The 22262-nt window shown below is 40.5% G+C and overlaps 1 protein-coding gene across 1 annotated transcript; it reads left to right on the forward strand.

Moving 5' to 3' along the window:
- Positions 1–7089: 7089 nt before the first annotated feature.
- Positions 7090–17425, forward strand: LOC308118382 (myosin-7-like; the record flags this gene model as incomplete). The annotated part of the gene is made up of 37 exons (XM_080477777.1): positions 7090–7290; positions 7980–8123; positions 8302–8458; positions 8553–8580; positions 8651–8756; positions 8983–9075; positions 9181–9244; positions 9336–9434; positions 9543–9646; positions 9807–9945; positions 10032–10150; positions 10296–10445; positions 10528–10698; positions 10809–11118; positions 11213–11292; positions 11375–11580; positions 11669–11792; positions 11881–12017; positions 12126–12381; positions 12461–12703; positions 12790–12966; positions 13063–13208; positions 13304–13394; positions 13484–13873; positions 13969–14095; positions 14175–14293; positions 14389–14585; positions 14677–14860; positions 15040–15205; positions 15299–15423; positions 15525–15833; positions 15911–16114; positions 16203–16499; positions 16595–16699; positions 16781–16876; positions 16960–17094; positions 17299–17425. 37 exons carry the CDS (start codon positions 7090–7092, stop codon positions 17317–17319), a joined length of 5820 nt encoding a protein of 1939 aa, XP_080333903.1. The 3' UTR covers positions 17320–17425.
- Positions 17426–22262: the final 4837 nt, after the last annotated feature.

The raw sequence follows: 22262 nt of genomic DNA on the forward strand, positions 1-22262 counted from the left end.
CCCCGCCCACTGACTTTGATAGGCGGGTTTGACAGATTAAATAAATCTGCGAAAAACTGTAACATCGGACCATGACATAATTAATTGGATAGAGGAATGTTTTGTATACATAAAATTAATTAGAATTATAATGAATTTTGATGACATATTTATGTATTTAATTCCATTTATACAAATTATTGTATTTTTTAATTTATCTATCTATCTATCTATCTATCTATCTATCTATCTATCTATCTATCTACAAATAATTTGATTACAGTCAGACAGCACGGAAAAAAAACAAAAGAAACAATAAAACTTTTTTTTGCAGAAGTTTCAGTATTGTGCAGTAGTGATTTACACTCTCGCCTCACAGCAGGGCGTTTTCTACTTGTACATGCAGAGGATTTCTGTGGGCTCTCTCCCATTTGTCCAAAGACAGGTGTTTGAGGTTGAAGGCCAATGTGTTTGTGTATTTGTGCCCTGTGATTTGTTAAGTGTACCATTGTGCATGTTTAAAACGTAATAGAGTACATATATTCTTCCCTATAAAATACGTATTTGAAATTATTTATCTGAAGGCTTACATAGCATTATGGCTGTCATCATAAGCCAGACCTCCATCCCCCCCCAAATGAACCCTGTAGTGTAAGTAACACAGATTGTTATCTAACATCTAAGTTTAGCAACACGGTTGCTGTCCAGACATGTTTGATAAAAAGAAGTTACAGCAAGCATTTTCACATTGATAAAATGTGGTGCCAGCTGATCTGTTTGGGACAGAAGAGAGTAAACAGATCAGCTGGCACCACATTTTCTTTGCTTGGTTTCTCTCTTAGATTTACATTGTTTAATAGAGAGTGTATTTGTGTAACAAAATCAGCTTACTTACCTTCAATATTCTGACATAAGCAGCATTTCATGTGACCTGTCAGACTTCAGTTTGTATTTTCTATGCGGTTGTGACAAACCTACTCACATTCTCTGATGTAGAGGCAAAGATACTTGTTTAGAAATTAAGGTTTTTAACTTAGGTAAAAAGTACATGTATTCAACTCTAAGTAAAATAATAGAAATTCGTTTTTCACTTTACTGATACAGAATAGCTTCTCTGAAGCATCTTCAAGGTTTTGTTGGTGTGGGTGGGGGTGGGGGTGATATACACATGCATGGATGCTCATGTGCACATCATAACTACTGTTGTTGTACAACTAACAGCGTAATCATGAGCGATGAGACAAATTCTGACGACATTTTACATGTGATAATATAAAAGAAAAAGGAAGTCTTAGTATTCAACCACTATTTATGTAACTTCATCACTCCCAAATGTGTTGTGATTTGCAGCTGCAGTCCGGATAGCTTGAATGTATCTCGTTGAATGTAGTACCACACCATGTCTATTTATGTCTATTTATGTCTTTATGTCTTAACCCCAGAAGAAAGGGAGGAGGTTGTTTTTGGCCCCAAAGAAGAAAGGTTGAAAGGTCAGCCCTCATCTTGACTTCATGTCAGTCAAGACAACAAATCAAAGCAGAAATCTGGTTGTAATTATGGACTCAGACCTAAAAATCAACAACCACCTTAAGACAATAACATAATCAACTTACTACCATCTGAAAAATAATGAAAGGATTTCTATCAGAGAAACCTGTTGAATTTATTTTCAGTGGGCTGCATTATTGTAACAATGTGTTTACAGGTCTCAGTTAAAAAAATAAAAACAAAAAACATGTATTAGAGAGCTGCAGCTCTCTCACAATGTATTTCTCTAATGAATTTTTTTGTAAAGCATTGTCAATTGCCTTATGCCTGAATGATGCTATATAAATAAATTCGCCCTGCCTTACATTCTACTAAATACACATAAACATTACAATAGACAATGTGGATGATCTATTGAACACGCCCCCATGTGGTCATGTCAGGTAATTGTAAAACAAATCAAACAAACAAGCAAAAAAAAAAATCTGGCACATATTTAATGAATAAGACATCGTTTTATTTAAGTGGAAACATGCCGATAATTCTTTTGTACAACATTTTAAAACCTCTCAAAGCAATTAAATAAAGTCCACTAAGACATAAAATGTTACCTGGACAAATGAGCACATATCCTACAGTCTCTGAAGTGATTTTTGTGAAAGTTTGCTTGCAGATAGAAAATGTGTGCAGAGTTTCTACTACATACAGATAAACTTTTACTTACTTTAGCTAACTTTACTCTGTGCTACTCCCGAAAAGACTTGAAGGTTATAACCATTCCCATCGTGCAATTAAGAGTGATAACGTTCATTTAAGGTATCCAAGGACTTTTATGTGTGATATGATTTGAACACTGCACACTGTAGCCCTGCGTCCACTCATGTGTGGCTTCGGAACCGACTCAATAAAAGCCCCGGGAACTGTGGCATCCACTAAGTCACAGGCTTTGTCATCTGTAAACTCTCACGTCTGATCCTTCTTGAAAACACTGACGGACAACGCAAACAGCTGCCTGCCTGAACCTCGCCGCCAAGTCCCGGTACTTAAAATGTTTCAAACCAGAGAGGAGGGGCTCAGACACGCTGGAAACATCACGGGGGGGTGGGGTGGGGGCGTGGGGGGTCATTATTAACACTAACATTTTCATCTCAGTGATGGTTGTGTGTAGATCATAACTAATAATGTAATTTACATGAAGTACGGGAACGACATGGTGGTGTAGTGTCGAGGGACCTTTGTGTGCAGTTTGCATTTTCTAAATGAGTGTGCATGGATTTTCAGTGAGATCTCCAGGTGCCTCCCGCAGTGTGTGAGTTTAATGGACTTCGAATCACCAATTCATTGAGAGACATTTGTATCTTAAAAAGCCTTTTTTTTTTTTTTTTTTTTTAAAACATCCATCTTCTAGACCACCGTGTCAGACTTAGGCTCACCAGGCACCCGGGGCAGATTACCAGTCCAGTCATTCTTGAATCTCAAACACCCATGTTTTTGGACTGTGGGAGGAATCATGAGTACCTGGAAAAAACTCAGGGAAAAGAAAATGCCACAGATAGTGTGGCCGGTAAACAAGTGCAAACTGAATAGTGTGTCTATCTGGTGGAAGAGGCTGCTGGGTCCCGGCAGCATATCAGATAAAGGCTCTAATAATACCCACCCATCAAAGCCTGAGTATTAATAAGCGCACTACCAAAATGAGAGAACAATGGAGAGGGGCTACAGGGCTTTTATTTCACATCTACTGACAATAGGTTTGAGGATTATGAGGATAACGATGGGCTTATGGGAGTTCAAGCGTTCGCTTAAAAGAAGTAGCAGGAGCTGCTTGTTGTACCAGCCACTGACCCTGCCACTGCTCTTTAGTTTAAATTTGGGATTTTTTTGGGGGGGTGAGAGGAAATTTCCACTCAACAGGAACAAAACTCATCATTAGGAAAAAAAAACAATTTAAACATGTTTGTATTTCACCACTGCATGTGCAGATTGCGTGAATTCTTCATGGCACATTATTTTTTAATCACAGCTCGCTTCTCTAATGCGCAAGAAATCGTGTCAATGAAATGACGAGCTTAGACTTGGAAGATTTCAGAGCGTCCCAAAGCACACATATATAAAAGGCTGTGCTAAAAAGCCAGTGAGCATTAGGCTTTAAGTCACTGAGCTTAATAGCTCTCCTACATAAAAATCAATAATCCTAGTGCACAGTCACTTCCTGTATGAAGGGATCATTTCTCCTCCCGCTTAAAGCGGACAACTTTACTACTGAAATACAAGGGATTCGAATGCAAATGGGACTCAAGCTACCTGCTTTGTGTGGCAGCATTCTTGCCTCTCATACCATCGTCGTTACTATAGAAATGAAATGAATAGGATTTCTTGTTTTCCTCATCCAATGATTTTCCTTCTTTTTTGAAAAGATCGCCGACATTGACAAATACACGTCTGTTGAAAGATGTGACTTTTACCTGCGTAACAAATGAGGAGTAGAAGTCATCTAACAAACGGCAAAAACCAACAGAAACTCATTAAGTTATGTACAAAACCAGATAAAGAGAGGATTTAAGACGACCAAACCAAAACACAAATAAAAATATACAAAGAAAAACAATTAATTTCAGAACTAAATTGAATTATTTTTCCTAGTTTTGGACCTGTGACTTAAAAAAAAAAAATGCTTGATTGACTTAAAGCATTAGTGTTTATCTGGAAACAATTACAAATCATAAATGTAATGATCTTTGAGAAACCATGTGACCATATAACGATATTCAGCTCCTGAATGTTGCTACATCATGGATTTCAAAGTGTTTGGTAAGTAGCACATTTTAAGGAGCTCAGTGATAGAAGACAGAACTCCTAAGTAGTAATCACCTCGCAGGATTTCTTGAAACGTGTACAGCATCGTGATTTGCAGCTGTCCTTCAGCAGAAGGTGTGCATGTAATGAGAAACTGAGATTTTCATCACTCAGCGGTCGTTCTTTGAAGTCGGGGCATCGCTGTCAGCTGGACTTACGGGGTCCCATTCAGGAGGTCACCATCAAGTAGTGGCTGAAGTGTCAGCAGAGGCTGCTGACAGGACCCCGAGCACGTGTAGCTCGACCACCCTGCAGGCTGAGAGACATCCTGAAAGCTCGGCGATTCTGAACGCCGTAACTAGAGGGGCAACAATTCACTAAGTCTGGTTTCTACCAGTTAATGCATGGTGACAAGGAGGCAATGCCCTTCTGTCTGCTTTCTGCTAAGATCTGCCCTCCAGCCAAAGGCTTCCTCGTTAGGTCATGTGTTGATTCCAAATCACATGCAAGAGAGACTGTATGAGGGATTGAATGTATGCTTCCTAAGAACAGCAAATAATAAAGGAAACTATTTGTAATCAGCTGACAATGACTGTTGGTTGGAGTCCTATGTGAGAGCTTCGATGATAGAATTGAGTGGTGATCTGACAGGTCAATGATCTGACACATATACATTTTCAAATGCTTTAGATTTCTTTCGATTTTTGTTAATATTTGTTGTTTGGCAATAATCATCAACAACAATTGTTGTTCATGGTTGTTGGATAATTAATGATATTAATTGTTAATGATTTCACTTTATCAGTTACTCATAATGATCATTGAGGATCTACTAATTAATGCACATTAATGGGTGTCATTGCTAAAACATTTTGATAATTATTGTTAATAATGATGATTGTAATATCAAATAAAATGAACAGAGAAATGTGCTGAGAAAAATAAATACTTCTAATGAAGAGACTTCATTCTAAATGTGATATTGAAAACTAATATATGGATTTTAATGTTTCATTGGGTTGATTTAAAGTGTTTTGATATAATCATAAGAAAAAGAATGAGGTCTTTCTTTCACGGAAAAGTTAACATTTTCCCTTAGTATTTCCTCCCCAGATGTTTGCACTTGAGTTTCTTCGTGTAGAATCAAATCTCTTCACCAGAAGTCATTCAGTCAGTTGACACCCTGAGCAGCTCGACAATCCATCACAGGGCGAACCCACAAAATTATTCACACTCACATTCACACCAACAGGCGGTTTAAAGTCACCAAACGAGCCTTAAATTCATGCTTTTTCGGCTGCGTGAGGAAACCAGTGTCCAGAGTCAACCAACACACTCACAGCGATAACATGCAAACTGATCGAATCAAAAATAAAACTTTAAAACTGCTTTAAAAAAAGGGCCACTAAAGTCTCAACCCTGCAGCTGTTCTTACATTTTTAGTTACATGTAGTGTGTTAAGGAAAAAAAAAGTCACATTGAAATCAACTGGACCCAGGAGCAAATTTGACTCCCCCCCCCTGATAAAATTGCACCAGCCGTGAACACATGCCTTAGTTTCTCTGACACGTAGACAAGGCCTGGATGCGATCCTACACTTAAAGAAAACTGAAATATATCGATGAGACAAAGTTTTATATTTTGAATCAATGCAGAGACAACATTTTTTTTGGCACTGATGAAATATGGCCACAAATCATATCACCACAATAATTAATCTAGAACTGAAAACAGCATGTCGGTACAAAAAAAAAAAGCCATTGTTTTGATGAACAAAGTCTTGATTTGCACCTCTGTTCCTTCTGAAAAGCAACAAACGGACTCTGGTTAGCGTCTCATGACCAATCCTCACTTGGAAAAAGAATTTAGCACAAGACATGACAGGAAAACAAGGTGTTGCAGGATTGGAGATAAAGAGGCTCTGCTTTGATGAGTCACAGACGAGTTATGCTGCAGAAAGTTCCTGGCACTGCTCCCGAAAGATCACATTATTTGGACACGAGAGACAAACAAGCAGCCAGACATCTAGAGGAGGGCTGTCGCGAGTGATGAAGGCAATGACCATCACACGTGTGTGTGTGTGTGTGTGTGTGTGTGTGTGTGTGTGTGTGTGTGTGTGTGTGTGTGTGTGTGTGTGTGTGTGTGTGTGTGTGTGTGTGTGTGTGAGTGTAAGCAGTCCACCTGATGATGATGTGATTGTGTGTTTATTATTGAGCAGGTCAGGGTGGTGCCCTTGGCCTTGTAAGGCAGGGTTATCTGTTATATATTTCACGCCTGTTTGCCCTGCAGGTCGAGCAGCTGCTTCCTTTTCACCTGAATTCTGTAAGTCTGTTAAATTACCTGCATTTTGCATTTATGTATTTTGTTTTTAAATCACATTGTTCTATTTTGTAAGTAATTTGTTTTTATATTGCTTTATAGGCTGTAGAAAATAGGATTCAATACCTTCAGATATCTGATTTACTGACGCAAACTTCATCTAATGTTTATTTAAGTTTGTTAATATATTTTAATATATTATATTAATAATATTTGCCTGTTTGTATTTTATCGTTCTCTTCTCCCTGTAGGTTGATCACCCGATTTATACTGTGAAGTTTAAACTCATCTTTGATCTGTGCTGACTTCACAGGTAAATTTCTTTTTTGTGTGATTTTTCTTCACAATATAATACAGAGGTATAGCTCATAACCTTAAGACGAAGATGTAAATTGTAAGAAGTAGAATTAGAGGATTCATAGAATTTGATAATATGTCACATCTGGGATAGACAGAGTCAAAGATTCAGGACTTGATCGACTCTTTTGTATATCCATTAGTGTGGCGATGGGGGACGCAGAGTTGTCTGTGTTTGGGGTTGCTGCCCAGTACCTGAGGAAGTCAGACAAGGAGCGTATGGAGGCCTCCACGCGAATCTTCGATATCAAGAAGGAGTGCTTTGTCCCGGATCCGGTGGAAGAATTTGTGAAGGCCACTATCACCAGTCGAGATGGAGACAAGGTCACTGTAAACACACAGCATGGGAAGGTAGGAGTCACCATCAGTCACAAATAGGATTTATACCACTAAAGTCAGAATTATCACTTCGCTGCACTGAATATGTGTCTCTCAGCTGGACCATGGTCCTTTTGACTTTTGACTGTCCTAAATAGTTTTCTCTTTTCTTTCAATCTTTATTGCACTATATTGCCATTTAAACCAGTTCAAAATAAATAAATGAATAAAAAACTGTAAATATATTTACTTAAAAGTGTTAAAAGCTATGTCAACCACTAAAAAAACATTATATGTGATTTTTTCTGTATTTCAACCAATGTGAATGTCTGGTAGAAAGTGTTATTCTGAATGTGAATTGAGTGTAATGTAACTGCAGTCCTTGAGTGTGAACACAACTTCGTATTGGAGCCAGTGCAGTGGTACAATTAAAGTATATTCAATAAGTACAGCGAGCAAGCGGGTGATGATACGAGGCACTGCTGCCATCTGGTATAACGGCGAGTGACATGTTTGTTGATGTTCGCAATGTTGACAATATTACTCTGATACAAGCAGGTATCAGGTCCAGAGAGGGGTCAGGCCTGTTATAAGGGAGAGAGGATAAATAGGATAGGATAAATTAAATATTTGGTTTACGTTCACAGTGTTAACTCAATTTGAAACTTTTCCTGGCCGCTAAATGGTAATAAAAACACTTTGTTTAATTTCCCTTCTTGAAGACTCTGACTGTGAAGGACACTCAGGTCTTGCAACAGAATCCTCCAAAGTTCGACAAGATCGAAGACATGGCGATGCTGACCTTTCTCCACGAGCCGGCTGTGCTGTTCAATCTCAAAGAGCGTTACGCAGCGTGGATGATCTATGTGAGTAGACTACAAGCGACTCGTGAGCGTCTAAAAGCATGATTAACCAAACTTTACTCTTGAGTCTTGCATTTGTTTGGGAGTGAAGGCATTTCTCTGCACGCCTTGCCTTTGGTGAACACAGAGGGAGGTCTTTAGAGGATTGACGTTAATACATTACTCCTGTTTATGTTCTCAGACCTATTCTGGGCTGTTCTGTGTGACTGTCAACCCCTACAAGTGGCTGCCAGTCTATGACAGAGAGGTGGTTATTGCCTATCGAGGAAAGAAGAGGGCTGAAGCTCCTCCTCACATCTTCTCCATCTCGGACAATGCCTACCAGTACATGCTGGCAGGTAACGATTCATACGATTCACATGGTTTCCAATTAACTATGTTATATATTTTTCAACAAAACTGTGTCCTTGCTATTTGTGCTTTTTCTTGCAGACCGTGAAAATCAGTCAATTCTGATCACGTACGTATAGCCTATGTCCTTTGATATTGCGTCAAAGTCACGTGTTGACAATTTAACTCTTTACTTTTAGTGGAGAATCTGGTGCAGGAAAGACTGTCAACACAAAGCGTGTCATTCAGTATTTTGCAAGTATTGCAGCTGGAGGCTCAAAGAAAGACACCAGCGCCAAGGACAAGGTAAAAAAAGATTTATGGAATGTGGGAATCACTGCAGAATGGTATACATTTTTTTTCATGATAAATTAAATTAAGAATCACGGAGATGACAAACACTGCATAAATTCCCTTTCCAACAAATGCATGTAAGATGTGCAATCTGGAATTCAGTTTGGAAAATTAGGGAGGTCTTCAAACTTGTGAAGGCTCTTGATTCCACCAGAGGGTGCTGGTGTGTCTATAACAGGGTACCCTGGAGGATCAAATCATCCAGGCCAACCCTGCTCTGGAGGCCTTTGGAAATGCCAAGACCATCAGGAATGACAATTCATCCCGTTTTGTGAGCGTCTAATATTTGTGTGGCAATACTGTGAATATGTTATATTAATTCTAATCATTAGCAGGAACTCTGAGTCCTCAAAGGTGTAAAATTACTTTGTTTCAGGGTAAATTTATCCGAATTCATTTTGACACCAGGGGGAAACTAGCTTCTGCTGATATTGAAACATGTGAGAACAAACCTTTTCATACTATTATTTCTATTTTACATATTTATTTATTACCACAGCTATGAAAAATGTCTCTGTTTTATTGATTCAGATCTTCTGGAGAAGTCTCGTGTGACCTTTCAGCTCAAGGCTGAGAGAGATTATCACATTTTCTACCAGATCTTGTCAAACAAGAAGCCTGAACTTCTGGGTGAGCGCTCAAAGCAAACACAATACAATGCTGTCATTGTACAAGGGCCTGCATTGGAGTTTGACCACCTGTCTGACTTTGTCATGTGTTTTTCTGTTTATTCTCCAGAGATGATGCTGATCACCAATAATCCCTACGACTATGCCTTCATCTCACAGGGGGAAACACAAGTGGCCTCCATAGATGATGCAGATGAACTGATGGCAACAGATGTCAGGCCATTAATCATTTCTTGTGTTGCATGGTTTACATTAGTCAATGTCTTAATTGCACTCTTTAGGGCGGCTATTAATCATTTCTATCCAACTTTGGGAAAATTATACAATCTGGAGAGATGCTGTAAGCTTTCTTTTTTTGAATGCTTTTCCCCAGAGCGCCTTCGATGTTTTAGGCTTCACTCAAGAGGAAAAGAACTCTGTGTACAAGCTGACCGGTGCCATCATGCATCATGGCAACATGAAATTCAAGATGAGGCCTCGCGAGGAGCAGGCAGAGGCTGATGGCACTGAAGGTGAGGCATGCCTTTGGCGTGCTACATCAACTTAAAGACAACTTGAAAGTCAATTGAGTATAACAGAATCTGCTTTAATTCTTCAGATGCTGATAAAGTCGCATATCTGATGGGCCTGAACTCTGCTGACCTCATCAAGGGTCTCTGTCACCCAAGAGTCAAAGTAGGAAACGAGTGGGTCACCAAGGGACAAAATGTTGCCCAGGTGAGAGAATCCCAGGATGGGTTTTAGAATCAAGATATTCCACCTTACAAAGAAACAGAGCATGGTCTTTACATGGTTTTACCTCTAGATGGAAAATATACACAGAAAATAATTCTGTGTATGGGGCTGTATGCTATTGCCACAGGTGACCTATGCTATTGGAGCTCTATCCAAAGCTATTTATGAGAAGATGTTTCTGTGGATGGTAGTGAGGATCAACCATTCACTGGAAACCAAGCAGCCACGGCAATACTTCATTGGAGTGCTGGATATCGCAGGATTTGAAATCTTTGATGTAAGTTAAAGCTAACCAGACCCATTTCCACAGAATTTGGATGGACAGAACTAAATTAACTGATAAATGTTCATCTTTGCAGTTCAACACCTTTGAGCAGCTCTGCATCAACTTCACCAATGAAAAACTGCAACAGTTTTTCAACCATCACATGTTTGTGCTGGAGCAAGAAGAATACAAGAAGGAGGGAATTGAATGGACTTTCATTGACTTTGGAATGGATCTGCAGGCCTGCATTGACCTGATTGAAAAGGTGAGATGATGAAATTCTCCAAAATATTATGTGACAGATCTTTTCTTTTCTTATAACAAACAAACAAAAAAAAAAAAACACACCAAAACTACTCAAATATCTTTCCCCAGCCAATGGGTATCATGTCCATCCTTGAAGAGGAGTGCATGTTCCCTAAAGCATCAGACACCACCTTTAAAGCAAAGCTCTACGACAACCATCTGGGAAAATCCAACAACTTCCAGAAGCCCAGAATTGTCAAAGGAAAACCAGAGGCTCACTTTGCCCTGGTTCACTATGCTGGAACTGTTGACTATAATATCAACAACTGGTTGGTGAAGAACAAGGATCCTCTGAATGAGACTGTTGTTGGACTTTACCAGAAGTCTAACATGAAGGTTTTGTCTGTCCTCTTTGCAAATTATGCTGGAGCTGATTCAGGTACCCAGGAATATTTAATCCCAAGGAATTAAAAATGTTTGTTTTTAATTGTTGTATAGTCCTACAATTAAATTTTTTTTCATTATGTCAACAGCACTAAGTGAGAGTGGTGAGGGCAAAAAAGAGAAGAAGAAGAAGGGATCATCATTTCAGACTGTGTCTGCTCTACATAGGGTATTGCACTGGTCATTTTTGTATTTGATATTTTGCACATAAGAAGGATTGAACAATTTGCATTTTTTTTCCAACTTTGAAGGAAAACCTGAACAAGCTGATGACCAACCTGAGGTCGACTCACCCTCACTTTGTACGCTGCCTCATCCCCAATGAGACCAAGACTCCCGGGGCCATGGAGAATCCTCTGGTCATGCACCAGCTGCGCTGTAACGGTGTGCTGGAGGGCATCAGGATCTGCAGAAAGGGATTCCCCAACAGGATCCTCTATGGAGATTTCAAGCAGAGGTACCATCTTGTTGAGGTCACATAATAGATGACGAAAGAAAAATGTAAATATCATGCTCCTACATGTTCATGTAAAATCATTTTACAGATATCGCATCCTGAATCCTGCTGCCATCCCTGAAGGCCAGTTTATTGACAGCAAGAAGGGAGCTGAGAAACTTCTCGGGTCTTTGGATATTGACCACATTCAATACAAATTTGGTCATACTAAGGTATTCCCTTTAGTCTCTCTAACATTAGTAACAATGAACTAAATTGACAGATTATTCCAACAGATAACACGTTAATTTCTGTTGTTAGGTTTTTTTCAAGGCTGGACTGCTGGGTCTGCTGGAGGAAATGAGAGATGAGCGTCTCTCCAAAATTATCACTGGAATTCAAGCCAGGTCCCGGGGTGTTTTGTCTCGTATTGAGTATCAGAAGATGGTGGAACGCAGGTATCTTTCATTTCAAATTGAATGAGTGACTCAACATTCCTACAATATTCTGCTTTATTCAAATCCTATTGTTTACCAAATCACTTCTGTCATTTAAAAATCCACTAGAGATGCTCTGTTAGTGATCCAGTGGAACATCCGTGCATTCATGGGGGTCAAGAATTGGCCCTGGATGAAGCTGTACTTCAAGATCAAACCTCTGCTGAGATCTGCTGAGGCAGAAAAGGAGATGGCCAACATGAAGGATGAATTCCTGAAGTTGAAAGAGGCCTATGCAAAGTCTGAAGCTCGTAGAAAGGAGCTTGAGGAGAAAATGGTCTCTCTTGTCCAAGAGAAGAATGACTTGCAGCTTCAAGTTCAAGCCGTACGAATCACACTTGAGCTATATTTTCACTTGAATTTAATATAAATGCATATGCTAACAAAAATGACATGTCTGGCAGGAGCAAGATAATCTTTGTGATGCAGAGGAAAGATGCGAGGGCCTGATCAAAAATAAGATTCAACTCGAAGCAAAAGCCAAAGAGCTGACAGAAAGATTGGAGGATGAGGAGGAGATGAATGCTGAACTGACAGCCAAGAAAAGGAAGTTGGAGGATGAGTGCTCTGAGTTAAAGAAAGACATTGATGACTTGGAGTTAACTCTGGCTAAAGTGGAGAAAGAGAAACATGCCACCGAGAACAAGGTAGGACAACTGCTTGACTGCAAACAAGAGGCCGTTTCCAATGTCTTACAAGAAATACTTTTAATTACCGATGATTCAATTTACAGGTGAAGAACCTGGTTGAGGAAATGGCAGCTCTGGATGAAATCATCGCCAAGCTGACCAAAGAAAAGAAAGCCTTGCAGGAAGCTCATCAGCAAACACTGGATGACCTGCAGAGTGAAGAAGACAAAGTCAACTCTCTGACCAAGGCGAAGACGAAGCTGGAACAGCAAGTCGATGATGTACGGACATTGTTTTATTCAAAGTTTAACCACTAGATATTATTATTAGTAGTATTATCATTCACACGTGATGTTGTTAAATATTTTTGCTTTAAGCTTGAAGGATCTCTTGAACAAGAGAAGAAGATTCGAATGGATCTTGAGAGGGCCAAGAGAAAGCTGGAGGGAGACTTAAAGTTGACCCAGGAGTCTGTGATGGATCTAGAAAATGACAAGCAACAGTTGGAAGAGCGACTGAAGAAGTACACGTTTATCAACAGAGAAAAAATTCATCAATATAATCATGAAATATTTTGTGTTTCATTCTAGTACTGACACTGACATGACAAATCTGCAGGAAAGACTTCGAGATCAGTCAGCTGAACAGCAAGATTGAAGATGAACAGGCCATAATCCTTCAACTCCAGAAGAAGCTGAAAGAGCTGCAGGTGAAAAAAAATAAAAATATTAGATTCAAATTTGATGTTACAATTCTCTGTAACTACTGACTCACCTGGACAAGTTTCTGTGACACTAGGCTCGTGTTGAGGAGTTGGAGGAAGAGCTTGAAGCAGAGCGAGCTGCTCGAGCTAAGGTGGAGAAGCAGAGGGCAGACCTGGCCAGAGAGCTGGAGGAGATCAGCGAGAGGCTGGAGGAGGCTGGAGGAGCAACATCGGCTCAGATTGAGATGAACAAGAAGAGGGAGGCTGAGTTTCTAAAACTTCGCAGAGACCTTGAAGAGGCCACTCTGCAGCATGAATCCACGGCCGCCACCCTCAGGAAGAAACAAGCCGATAGTGTTGCTGACCTGGGAGAGCAGATTGATAACCTGCAGAGAGTCAAGCAGAAACTGGAGAAGGAGAAGAGCGAGCTCCGACTGGAACTGGATGATGTGGCCTCCAGTATGGAACAAGTCGCTAAGTCCAAGGTATGTGGACGATTCCGCAGGTTGTTTGAATGATGACAGTTTAACGCTTACATATTGCATCCGGTCCCTGCAAACAATGTGTATTTGTTTTGAAGACAATTTTGGAGAAGACCTGCAGAACTTTGGAGGATCAAAACAATGAATACAGGAGCAAGTGTGATGAGTTCCAAAGATCCATTAATGACGTAGCTACAGGAAAAGCTAAACTCCAAGCTGAGAATGGTTGGTGTTGTGCTTTCTTGTACCTAACTAGCTTTTCAGTGGCAAAAGACAATTCAGAACTTCAATCTCATCTTTTCAGATGAACTTTCACGACAGATGGAGGAGAAAGAATCTCTTATTTCACAGCTGACCAGGGGAAAGAATTCCTACAATCAACAACTTGAGGACCTAAAAAGACAACTCGAAGAGGAAATAAAAGTACAAACACATATGTCAATATATCGATTCATAAATAAATACATGTAAAACACGTTACATGTTCAAGAAAATGATCAGCATTATATTGATTTTAGGCCAAGAATGCACTTGCCCATGCCGTGCAGTCTGCTCGTCACGACTGTGACCTCCTCAGGGAGCAGTATGAGGAGGAGCAGGAGGCCAAAGCTGAGCTGCAGCGTGGCATGTCCAAGGCCAACTCAGAGGTAGCTCAGTGGAGAACAAAGTATGAAACTGATGCCATCCAGAGGACCGAGGAGCTGGAGGAGGCCAAGTGAGTCAAATATATTAAAGTAAACCACTGGGGTAAGTGTAAAAAAATCTCCAGACCTCAACCAAACCTCATCATTGTATTTCATATCCAGAAAGAAGCTGGCTCAGCGTCTGCAGGATGCTGAGGAGGCTGTTGAAGCAGTGAATGCTAAATGCTCCTCTTTGGAGAAGACCAAGCACAGACTGCAGAATGAGATTGAAGATCTCATGGTGGATGTAGAGAGGTCGAATGCTGCTGCTGCTGCTCTGGACAAGAAGCAAAGAAACTTTGACAAAGTAAGTTTCCTCACTCAAATGCTGCAAACTCATTTCAAGTAATCAGATGATTTGTGTGAGCAAATGTTATGTATTTTCTCAAAAAGAAACAGTGAATAGTTTAATCTACTGACCACAACAAAATGTTGCAAAGTATGACTGAAGACTCGACAAATGCAATATTTTCTTCTCAATGTCAGGTCCTTTCTGAGTGGAAGCAAAAATATGAGGAATGTCAGTGTGAGCTGGAGAGCTCGCAGAAGGAGGCAAGATCTCTGAGCACTGAACTCTTCAAGCTGAAAAACTCCTACGAGGAATCCCTCGAACATCTTGAGACACTGAAAAGAGAGAACAAGAATCTTCAGGGTAATAAATCAGCAAAGCTCTCCGAGGAGGCAACAAAAACAAACACATACACATTGTAAACGTCTAATTTCATGTAACTCCTTTCAATCACAGAGGAAATTTCTGACCTCACTGAGCAACTTGGTGAAGGAGGTAAAACCATTCACGAGTTGGAGAAGGTCCGTAAACAACTGGATCAAGAAAAGGGTGAGGTGCAGTCGGCCCTTGAAGAAGCTGAGGTATAGCAGAGACCTTCCATCTAATATGCATATCTTTGACATAAATCTAATATAGATCATAGTTGATAGTTGATCTGTCCAATTCCTATTATCTGTCTTAGGCTTCTCTTGAGCACGAGGAGGGCAAGATTCTCAGAGCTCAGCTTGAGTTCAACCAGATTAAGGCCGATATCGAGCGTAAATTATCTGAGAAAGATGAAGAGATGGAGCAGAGCAAGAGGAACCTGCAGAGGACAATTGACACTCTGCAGAGCTCTCTGGAGGCTGAGACTCGCAGCAGGAATGAGGCTCTCCGTCTGAAAAAGAAAATGGAGGGAGACCTCAACGAGATGGAGATCCAGCTGAGTCAGGCCAACAGGCAGGCGGCCGAAGCCCAGAAACAACTGAAGTCTGTTCATGCACATCTCAAGGTAATTAAAGGAAATTCTTTTGTATTTTGGGACCCTTACAAGTTGATCTTACCTTGTGTACTTAAACTTTTTTCCAGGATGCTCAACTCCAGCTTGACGACTCTCAGCGAGCCAATGAGGATTTAAGGGAAAACGCTGCCATAGTGGAAAGACGCAACAACCTGCTTCAAACTGAAGTGGAAGAACTGAGGGCTGCTCTGGAACAAACGGAGAGAAGTCGCAAACTTGCTGAGCAGGAGCTGCTGGACGTCAGTGAGAGGGTGCAGCTGCTGCACTCGCAGGTGGGACCAGCTCTAATACTGTGGGCTACTTCAGAAACTGTTTGACTTTGTCTTTTCCGTGTGACATAAACTTCCTACCTCAACACAGAACACTAGTCTCATCAACCATAAGAAGAAGCTGGAGGCTGATACAACCCAGCTTCAGTCAGAAGTGGAGGATGCTCTGCAGGAGTCCAGAAATGCAGAGGAGAAGGCCAAGAAGGCCATCACTGATGCTGCGATGATGGCCGAGGAGCTGAAGAAAGAGCAGGACACCAGTTCCCACCTGGAGCGCATGAAGAAGAACATGGAGCAAACCATCAAGGACCTGCAGCACCGTCTGGATGAAGCTGAACAGATCGCCATGAAGGGAGGCAAGAAGCAGATCCAGAAGCTGGAGGCCAGGGTGAGTGTGGCATTTATTGTTGTGATTTTGAAATCTTTTATGATAATCAGTCATATAGAGCAAGGCCAGTGGAAAGTTGTCTTGTGTCTGAGCAGGTGAGAGAGTTGGAAAATGAAGTGGAAATGGAGCAAAAGAAAAGCAGTGAAGCTGTAAAGGGTGCCCGTAAATACGAACGCCGCATCAAGGAGCTTACCTACCAGGTTTGGGATTTGATTCAAACTTCACTGTTATAAATTCGCTGGAATAAATATAGTTAGCAACATTCCCGCTTTTTTTCACAGACTGAGGAGGATCGCAAGAATATTGCCCGACTCCAAGATCTGGTGGACAAGCTGCAGCTGAAAGTGAAAGCCTACAAGAGATCTGCTGAGGAGGCTGTAAGTGTGGTGAAGTGTATTCTTCATGGAGAGCCATCCTCTATGAACTCAAATATTATTTGTGTAATTCCTTTTTTCAACAGGAGGAACAGGCCAATATTCATCTTTCCAAGTTCCGCAAGCTGCAGCACGAGCTGGACGAGGCCGAGGAGCGAGCCGACATCGCCGAGTCTCAGGTCAACAAGCTGCGCGCCAAGAGCCGCGACGTTGGCTCCAAGGTAAAAAGCAACGCACTCTGCAGTAGGTGTGCAGCGTCTGACCTCGACACATCCCTTCCCTCCCTCACTGGATTTCACCTAAATGCTGCTGCGCTATTTATTTATCAGCACAATCATGCCATGTTGATTGCGGCGTTTCAGTAATTTGTAGTCTTAATAGCGTATTTTTCTTCTCTTTCTTTTCAAATTCCCTGGCGGCAACAGAAAGGGTTTGATGAGGAGTGAAGCTCGAGAGACCACTGAAAGCCCTTTGTGTGATGTGTGCTGTAGATCCCCTCAACTGTCACAAGTCACAACCTGTAGACATAATAAAATTTCATCAAGCAGCTGCAAATTCTTTGTCATTTTTTTTTTTTTCTTTTGTAATGGGCTCATGGCCAATTGTACATTAAATATTTAGTTTTCAGTAACACCACCTGAGATGACAAGTTCCGAGTTGAATTCCATTCTCTGTAGCATGCACCCAAAGGGTGCTGCTGACATCATATACTTTATTAGATTTCGAGTGAATTACTCTTAAATACACTTTGTATTTGTGCTTTCATCTTGACTGAACCAATCTGAGACTCATCAAACCAAGAAATGCTGTTCTTTCCTTGTGCCTTCTGTGGTCTCCACTCCTCGGTCCGGGGCTGTTGCTATATTAGCCCATCAGATTCTTCAGTTTCAAGATTTATGTTATTAGTTTACTGGCTTATTGCATGTTTTTAATGGAGAAAATGAGAATAGAGTGACTGTTACAATGTCAAAATCAGCATTTCCAGTGCCCCTAAATAGACACTGTACATACAATTACAACCAAATAGCAGATATCAGTTTTATTTTTTTTATTAGTTTTGCTCTGGATGAAGGTATTCTCAATTTACCAACGAATAAACAATGTACAATCATCATTATCAGTTATTGCATATGCAATATCAGGCTATAAATATAGGTTAATCTTTCAAGAAAAGATTTAAACATGAATGGATTTAAGGTCTGAGGTGAATTAATGCAGCATAAGCAGAAATCAGGGGATCTCATAATTTGAGGAACTGGTGTGAAACTGACCCAAGAGAGAAAGGTGATCACTAAAATAGAAGCACATAAAAACAAATCCATTGTTCTTATTATAGAGTTTAAGAAAGCCTGAGAGCCTGGGCCTTTAAGTCAACAATAAACCGGTGCTCATACTTAGGCAGACCATAATACCATACGTAATCACTTGCAGCTGGTCTGTGAATCCCTGTTTAAGCTCGTCTGTTCCTCCAAAATGCTGGCGGAGAATTTCAGAGAAACTAAGGAGCAAATAGCTACTCATACTGAAACAGTTAGAACCAAAATAGATATAGTATACTTCCCTATTATATTGGTGCACATATCATTTTGAAGCATTAGAAATCAAAGTTAAATCCTGAATCTGGACTCATCAAGACCTGGAGTTGCAGCTTTCTTTACAAATGTAAATTGACAAATGATATGTATCCCGATTCACAGGTTTAGTGTATATGTGAGAAAAGGAATTTCAAAGGGAAACCATAGAGAAACATCAACAAATGTTGTCTCAAATCAAAACTCCTTTAGGTGGCATGGGCTGGTTGACAGGTATAAAGGAAAGTTGAATGATCATATCTGTCTACCTGACTCTAGAGCCCCGCCCCAGTCCTGGTGGGAGGTCTGCTTCTGCTGGAGACTCAATAATGACCTGAGGGGGTGGGCGGGGGGGTTAAGCCTTCACTTGTGTGAAACTCTGGGGGCCCTGTGTCTCCTCTCTTATTACATGTCACGTCTTTAACTCCCTCAGCAGACAAGCAGGTAATGAGCTAATGGAAGCACATTGACACCTCTGCCTAAAGAGGAGGACCACATGCAGCAGAATGTGTGCAAAGGATTATCAGTAAGATTAGCAGGATATCTGAGCTCGGGGGAATAAGATAAGGCACCAAGGATGGAACAATCTTCTGCTTCTTTCATTGGACTTCTGTTAAGACTATATATTCCACCTCAAAAATCAAAACAGATCCCTTTTGAAGTTGCTCTAGAGGTTGGAGAAGATTACTAAAAACTTTTACCCACATAGTCCTCTTCAGCAAATACAGTAGCACTATATACACTAGTGATTCATCATTTTGAAATTGTGGATTCAAAACGTGTTAATACAATCAAAAAGCGAATACAGTGTGTTGTTAATTTAGACATGACATCAGATATAGTTATTTCTTCAATCTCCAGTTAATTTCAAAGAAAAGCATGAAAATATTATTTGGGATACCTCCCCAATAAAAACAAACAAAAACAAAATCCTACCCTATAACCTATAGCTGTGGTATGATACCTATTGCTACTTTGCGTACTTGAATATAATAGAAACCTAATATGCAATGTCAGCAACTATTGTGTTGACAAGCTTTCCTTATACAGCATGTTTACTCATTTTAATAGAAAATAATAGGAAAATGCACAGACAATAATAAACATGGTCGTAAAATAGCAAGTCACAATCAAATGAAAAAAACAATCAAACTCATAGCTCATAGCATCTTTGCTCCACTAAGAAACACTCGGTGTCGATTTTCTTTTGTCCTCTGGAGATGAAGCCCATGCAGGGACGAGTGGCAAAAGCTGCATCTCAACACCATTTCACAGCTTGCTATTAATTAAGCGAATGCCGTAACAATTTGTGTTTGTTGTGACATAAACAAAGTATTTAAAGCATGTTTCCTTTGATGAGGTTAACCTCGAAGGTCGGCATTCTCTTCGCTCGCTCTTTAGTGGGCACATGGAATCTCTCACTTCCATTTACCACCCTGACGCCAGCTGTCAGTAACAGAGTCGGGGAAGTTATCAGAATGGAAATAATCTGGGCACTTGTCAGCAGCTGTTGACCCTCCTTTTATCTTCTAACCTCTGGAGGGGCTTTGATTACTGGTGAAAGGGACTGGCAATGCATTGTACAGTGTGGGACGGAGAAGTCATAAATCATTACAGGTCACTACATTGCAATAGAGATTATATTCAGAAGCCTTGATAAAGAGCACCTACAGGTGGGTGTTGGATGGAAATACACTCACTGGTCACCTTAATTGAAAAAAACTAATGTAATCCCGTATAACAGCTATTCCCTAAATGTAACCCTTATCAGCAAAAGTCAATCCAATTTTTTGGGGGGGTCAGTTTTCCTGTCTGCCACCTTTCAAAGAAGTCAGTACACAAAAACAATTGATTGCAAGAAAACAACAAATATGTGGCAATAAAGAGAGCAGTTTTGAAAACTAAGAAAAAGATAATCAAATAAAAGGGGTTCACTTTACAAACATGCAGATTTTTGAGATGTTGAAATGATTACACTGAGATATTACACTTAAGCTAAGCAATACACTGAGGTGTTCTTGATATTTTGGCTACTACATGAACATCCATGAGCCAGGCAGAATACTAGTAACTCTTCAGTATAGCCCTGCCCAACACCACTCAAAAACTACTACCCGAAAAACTGCACATCATGACATTTAAAAGGCAGAGTTTTAGCTGTTGTACGGGATAATAATAGTATTTACAAATGTTCCTCGTAAAGTGGCCGGCATGTGAATGTTTCTCAGACTTGTATTATGCACTATAATCTGAGGGAGTTGATTTCAGAGATATCAGAATTACAGTTGGATGTAAATCCGACTTGGCGCAGCTTAGACTCCACACAAGAGCACAAATTTAAACACTGAGAAGTGATTGGCTGCGACCGTCAGTAAGTGGATATTTATGTGAGTAAGAACTCAGCGTGATTCCATAGTCCACGACAGTTGATCCGAGAAGCAGGCAGGAGCAGGGTCCTGAAAACCCTCCGTGGCTGTTCTCCTCAATCAGTGCAGGGTCCTCGGCAGGAATTTCACACAGTTATCTTTGTACTCAAAGACACAATGCCATGTCAACAGGACCATAACCGAGAGGCCCGCTTTCACTCGCTGCTCCCTGATAATGGGAGAAGGCTTCTGCGGTGACCTTGGCCTCACATTGGAGCGTGTTACGCTGGCACAGCCCTCCATTGTGTGTCATCGTTACTGCCTTGCAGTGAATCTCAAGCATGTCACCTGTGGCAGACCTCTGTCTATGCTGCCTCGCACTTGTCGCCTGGTTAATCTCACAGACTAATGCTCTATTTTTAGACCGACCCACTCGGTATGTGATAGCTGTTTTTTTTTTTTTTTTTGGTTACCAACCAAGTCCATTCTGAGATAACTAAATGTAACATGCTACTGATGCCTTCCTGTGCCTTCACATAAGCCCTGTGAGTAATTGAGACGGGGACATGAGATGCTTCTCTAAAGTATCTCCAGATATTTTGCACATCTTTCTTTTGTGTCTTGACAACAATACCAGCTGTTAACAATCAGTTTTTTGTTGTTGTATTAACGAAACAAGCTATTTATAGATACTTTTCTTGGTACAACAAAATATATATATGAAAAAGACCTATCCATTTAAAATACAATAACACAAGTTTTAATTTTATAAATGTTGTTTAAAGTCAGCTTTCTTTTGTAATTGGATTTTGTACATTTGTTCACTTGTCTTGCTAGAAAGTAATTTGCACATAAGATTATCTTGTGAAAGGTTTGATAACTATCAAATGTACAATAGACAGCACATATCACTATGACCTGCATGGAATAGAGAGTTTGTGTCAGCAATAAAATACTTAAAAGTAAAACTGAAAGTAAAACACTGTGAGGTTGAGCAAAAAGCCACATTTGCAGCAGCAAGTGAAATCAGACCAGATTTAAATACATTTAAACGTTTTTTAATGGGTATTGCTCTTAAGTGAGGATGCTCTCGTTGAGCTCTGCATGTATTGTTCCAGTAACAAAAGCAGACTTAAGGGATGATGAGAGAGGAATTCCTCCCTGTGTCTATTTAAAGATGGAGTTGTGGTCCCCTGGCTGCTTGAGGATACCTATGATTAATCACAGCTCCACATGGACCTCCAAATATGGCCTCGCCTGGAGACCCCATCACTGATAAGACTACGACCCGCTGATTTCTATATTGCCTGCCACCACTCATTAACCCTCTCCCTCTATGTACCACCCCCCCCCAGCCAAACTGAGACACAATAACATTCCTCGGCCCTGAACCGCTCCTCCATATTTGGAAGAAGGGCTTCATTTATAAAGAGAACTCATGGTGAAACCCCC

The sequence above is a fragment of the Lipophrys pholis genome (genome assembly GCF_963383615.2).
Source record: "Lipophrys pholis genome assembly, chromosome: 1".
Lineage (NCBI taxonomy): Eukaryota > Metazoa > Chordata > Actinopteri > Blenniiformes > Blenniidae > Lipophrys > Lipophrys pholis.